We start from the raw sequence: 4,853 nt of genomic DNA, 5'->3' as shown, positions 1-4,853 counted from the left end.
GGGGTCAGAGTTGAGTCACCGGGGGTCAGAGTTGAGTTCCCGGGGGTCAGAGTTGAGTCACCGGGGGTCAGAGTTGAGTCACCAGGGGTCAGAGTTGAGTCACCAGGGGTCAAAGTTGAGTGACCAGGGGTCAGAGTTGAGGGACCAGGGGTCAGAGTTGAGTCACCAGGGGTCAGAGTTGAGTCACCAGGGGTCAGAGTTGAGGGGACCAGGGGTCAGAGTTGAGTCACCAGGGGTCAGAGTTGAGTCACCAGGGGTCAGAGTTGAGTCACCAGGGGTCAGAGTTGAGTCACCAGGGGTCAGAGTTGAGTCACCAGGGGTCAAAGTTGAGTCACCAGGGGTCAGAGTTGAGTCACCAGGGGTCAGAGTTGAGTCACCAGGAGATAGAGTTGGGTCACCGGGGGTCAGAGTTGAGTCACCAGGGGTCAGAGTTGAGTCACCAGGAGACGGAGTTGAGTCACAAGGAGACAGAGTTGAGTCACCAGGGGTCAAAGTTGAGTCATCAGGAGGGAGAGTTGAGTCACCAGGGGTCAGAGTTGAGTGACCAGGAGGCAGAGTTGAGTCACCGGGGGTCAAAGTTGAGTCACCAGGGGTCAGAGTTGAGTCACCAGGGAGGAGAACTCGGCTCCGTTCCCAGAGCCGACTCTGGATTATCTCCCGGCTCTGGTTCCGGCTCCGGTTTCTCTGGATCCGGCTCCGGCTCCGTTCCCAGAACCGACTCTGGATTACCTCCCGGCTCCGGCTTCTCTGGATCCGGCTCCGGCTCCGTTCACAGAGCCGACTCTGGATTATCTCCCGGCTCCGGATCTTCCGCTCCGGGATCCGGCTCCAGCTCCGTTCCCAGAGCCGACTCTGGATTAGCTCCCGGCTCCGGCTCCAGCTCCTCTGGATCCGGCTCCGGTGCCTCGGGGCTCTCCCCAAAGCGTCCGTACTTCGACATGTCCGAGTGTCCGAGGGAGAAGCGCTCCGGCTGCTGCCGCCGCCGTTCCGGTAGTGGGGAGGATCAGGAGGAGGAGGAGGAAGCTTCTGGGAATGGCCACCGAGAGACGGACGCCACCACCACCACCACAACTACCACCACCACAACAACTACCACCAACACAACCACAACCACGGCGGCGCCGGTGACGACGACGACGACGACGAGGAGGAGGAGGGTGGGGAGGAGGAGGAGGAAGGGGGGGAGGGGCGGGGCGAAGGGCACCACCACCACCACGACTACAACCTCGACGATGTTGGCACCCGGCCACGAAGAACGGGGGGGAACGGTGGCGGTGGAGGCGGCGGTGGTAGAGGCGGTGGTGCCGGTAGAGGCGGTGGTGGCGGTGGTGGTGGAGGTGGTGGAGGTAGTGGAGGAGGCGGTAGTAGAGGAGGTGGTAGAGGTGGTGGTGGAGGAAGTGGAGAAGGTGGTGGAGAAGGTGGTGGAGGTGGTAGAGAAGGTGGAGGAGGCGGTGGAGGTGGTGGAGGAGGCGGTGGTGGAGAAGGTGGTGGAGGTGGTAGAGAAGGTGGAGGAGGCGGTGGAGGTGGTGGAGAAGGTGGTAGAGAAGGTGGAGGTGGTAGAGAAGGTGGAGGAGGCGGTGGAGGAGGTGGAGGAGGTGGTAGATGCGGTGGCGGTGGTGGCGGTAGAGGAGGCGGTGGTGGTAGAGGTGGTGGTGGAGCCCCAGCGGAATTTGACAGCCGGCGGGAACGGAAGCTCCAGTGCGGGCAATGTTGCCGCGGAAGGACAGGCTGTGGTAGGACAGGCTGTAGGACAGGCTGTAGGGCAGGCTGTAGGGCAGGCTGTAGGACAGGCAGAACGACAGGCTGTAGGACAGGCTGTAGGACAGGCGGAAGGACAGGCTGTAGGACAGGCGGAAGGACAGGCTGTAGGACAGGCGGAAGGACAGGCTGTAGGACAGGCTGTAGGACAGGCTGTAGGACAGGCTGTAGGACAGGCGGAAGGACAGGATGTAGGACAGGCGGTAAGACAGGCTGTAGGACAGGCTGTAGGACAGGCGGTAAGACAGGCTGTAGGACAGGCGGAAGGACAGGCGGTAAGACAGGCTGTAGGACAGGCTGTAGGGCAGGCTGTAGGGCAGGCGGTGGTAGGAGACGTGGACCAGCATCCCGTGGAGGATGATGATGATGAGGGGGATGATGACGAGGCCCTGGTGAGGTTCCTTGTGTCGCTGGCTGGCAGCATCCGCGTGCCGGGCTCCACCCCACCACACCACCCACCCAGCTGAGGCTCTCTCCCTACGTGACCTCTCCGTGACCTTTCCGTGACCCCTCCATGACCCCTCCGTGACCTCTCCCTCCGTGACCTCTCCGTGACCTTTCCCTACGTGACCTCTCCGTGACCTTTCCCTACGTGACCTCTCCGTGACCTCTCCCTCCGTGACCTCCCTCCGTGACCTTTCACTCCATGACCTCTTGCTCGTGACTTCTTTGTGACCTCTCCGTGACCTCTCGCTCCATGACCTCTCCGTGACCTTTCTCCCCGTGACCTCTCCCTCCGTGACCTCTCCTTCTCCGTGACCTCTCCGTGACCTCTCGCTCTGTGACCTCTCCGTGACCTCTCGCTCCGTGGAAGTTTCTCCGGTCGCTCGGGAAAGTTTCTCCGTTGGTCGGAAAAGTTCCTCCCGAAGCCGATCGATTCTTTTGGCCTGCCGTGGTTTTAGCTTTTGATGGTTGGGGGGGGGGGTATAGGGGAGGTTAGTGGTGGGGGGGGGTGGTAGGTTGAAGGGATGGGTGGGGGGGTCCGGTTTTTGAAGATGGGAAATCTACAACCTCTGTGGCTCTTTCGATAAAAGTCACGTGGGCTAGAAATGAAACCAAATGAACGTATAAGATTTCGATGTAAAGCTTCTTTCGTGACTGCAGCAGCAGGGATTCATCTTCTTGGTTCTTTCGGTAAAGTCATCACGTAGAAGGGAAGTAATAAAATAATAAAAATAGACGTTTCGGCCCTCAGGTGAAGAACAGGTCTGTCGTGAAGACAGCGTCATTCACATCAACATCATCATCATTAACATCATCATCATCAACATCATCATTTACATCATCAACATCATCAACATCATCTTTTTTTTCGATTTAAAGCTTCTTTCGTGACTGCAGTGATTCATCTTCTTGGTTCTTTCGGTAAAGTCATCACGTAGAAGGGAAGTAATAAAATAATATTTTATTATGTTTTATTTTTATTGTTTTATTTTTATTATTTTATTGTTTTATTTTTATTATTTTATGTTTTATTATTTTATTATGTTTTGTATTATTTTTTATTATTATATCATATTTTATTTTTATTATTTTATTATGTTTTATTTTTTATTATGTTTTCATTTTATTATTTCCCTTCTACGTGACGACTTTACCGAAAGACCCAACAAGATGAATCCCTGCTGCAGTCACGAAAGAAGCTTTAAATACAAATGAACGCAGTCACTCCGTCTTCAACCCCGATATCACGCCGTCTCTGCTGCCTTCATCTTGTGTCATGTCCACCCCACGTGACTTTCTTTACCCACAAAAACACAGACCGAGAGAGAGGCGCGTGGATTGCTACGGTCCTCGAAAGCTTTGATGGGGACATCCGTCTGATGTTTCATTTCGTTTGCTCTGACCGGGTAGGGTGGGGTGGGTGGGTGGGTGGTGAGGGTTGTTGTTGTTGATGGTTCACTTATTGTTCAAAGCCTCTCGTTCGAGAGGTCCGTCGGCAATTTCGGGGAGTTGCGTGGAATCAATTAAAGCAAAGTGGCGGCAGGGTGCTGATCGATTCGAGAATTTGAGGTCTTGGTTCCTGGACCCCGAGTGAGTGAGTGTGTCAAAAGCCATACAGAGCCACTGTCTCATCCCATACAGAAATACCATGTCACCCCATACAGAGCCACCGTCTCATCCCATACAGAGTGAGTGTGGTAGTGGTGAGTGTGGTGAGTGGTGAGTGAGTGAGCTGGTGAGTGAGCTGGTGAGTGAGTGGTGAGTGAGTGTGGTGAGTGAGCTGGTCAGTGGTGAGTGAGCTGGTGAGTGAGCTGGTGAGTGAGTGGTGAGTAAGTGAGTGAGCTGGTGAATGAGCTGGTGAGTGAGCTGGTGAGTGAGTGGTGAGTGAGTGTGGTGAGTGAGCTGGTGAGGTGAGTGAGCTGGTGAGTGGTGAGTGAGCTGGTGAGTGAGTGAGTGAGCTGGTGAGTGAGTGAGCTGGTAGTGAGCTGGTGAGTGAGTGAGCTGGTCAGTGAGTGAGCTGGTGAGTGAGTGAGCTGGTGAGTGAGTGAGTGAGTGAGCTGGTCAGTGAGTGAGTGAGCTGGTGAGTGAGCTGGTGAGTGAGCTGGTGAGTGAGTGAGCTAGTGAGTGAGCGAGCTGGTGAGTGAGTGAGTGAGCTGGTGAGTGAGTGAGTGAGCTGGTGAGTGAATGAGTGAGCTGGTGAGTGAGTGAGCTGGTGAGTGTAGTGAGTGAGCTGGTGAGTGAGTGAGTGGTGAGTGTGGTGAGTGAGTGAGTGAGCTGGTGAGTGAGTGGTGAGTGAGTTCTGTGTGTGCGCCATCTGTCTGCCCGCCTTGTGTGGTGAGTGTAGTGAGTAGTTGTGTTGGTTGTGTGTGTGGTAGTGGTGAGTGGTGAGTGGTTGTGTTGGTTGTGTGTGTGGTAGTGGTGAGTGGTTGTGTTGGTTGTGTTGGTTGTGTGTGTGGTAGTGGTGAGTGTGGTGAGCTGGTGAGTGAGTGGTGAGTGTTAGTGGTGAGTGTAGTGAGTGGTAAGTGGTTGTGTTGGTTGTGAGTGCTGTGTGTGGTGAGTGAGTGAGCTGGTGAGTGAGTGAGCTGGTGAGTGAGTGGTGAGTGTGGTGAGTGGTGAGTGAGTGAGTTGGTGAGTGAGTGGTGAGTGAGTGA

The 4,853-nt window shown here is 55.0% G+C and overlaps 1 protein-coding gene across 2 annotated transcripts; it reads left to right on the top strand.

Moving 5' to 3' along the window:
- The first annotated feature begins 210 nt into the window (after positions 1 to 210).
- On the top strand, positions 211 to 3,603 carry LOC133339543 (A-kinase anchor protein 5-like). Of its 2 annotated transcripts, none has more exons than XM_061547648.1 (2): positions 211 to 664; positions 734 to 3,603. In XM_061547648.1, exon 2 carries the CDS (start codon positions 939 to 941, stop codon positions 2,223 to 2,225), a length of 1,287 nt encoding a protein of 428 aa, XP_061403632.1. In that variant the 5' UTR covers positions 211 to 664; positions 734 to 938; the 3' UTR covers positions 2,226 to 3,603. The 2 variants fall into 2 exon arrangements, with proteins under 2 accessions (XP_061403632.1, XP_061403633.1); XM_061547649.1 differs by having other exon boundaries at positions 211 to 1,418; positions 1,536 to 3,603.
- Positions 3,604 to 4,853: the final 1,250 nt, after the last annotated feature.

This window comes from Lethenteron reissneri, unplaced genomic scaffold (assembly GCF_015708825.2).
Source record: "Lethenteron reissneri isolate LAM-NWPU_2019-01 unplaced genomic scaffold, ASM1570882v1 scaffold_1878, whole genome shotgun sequence".
Taxonomy (NCBI): domain Eukaryota; kingdom Metazoa; phylum Chordata; class Hyperoartia; order Petromyzontiformes; family Petromyzontidae; genus Lethenteron; species Lethenteron reissneri.
The sequence above is the reverse complement of the archived record's forward strand: the minus strand, read 5'-3'. Positions and strand labels throughout refer to the sequence as shown.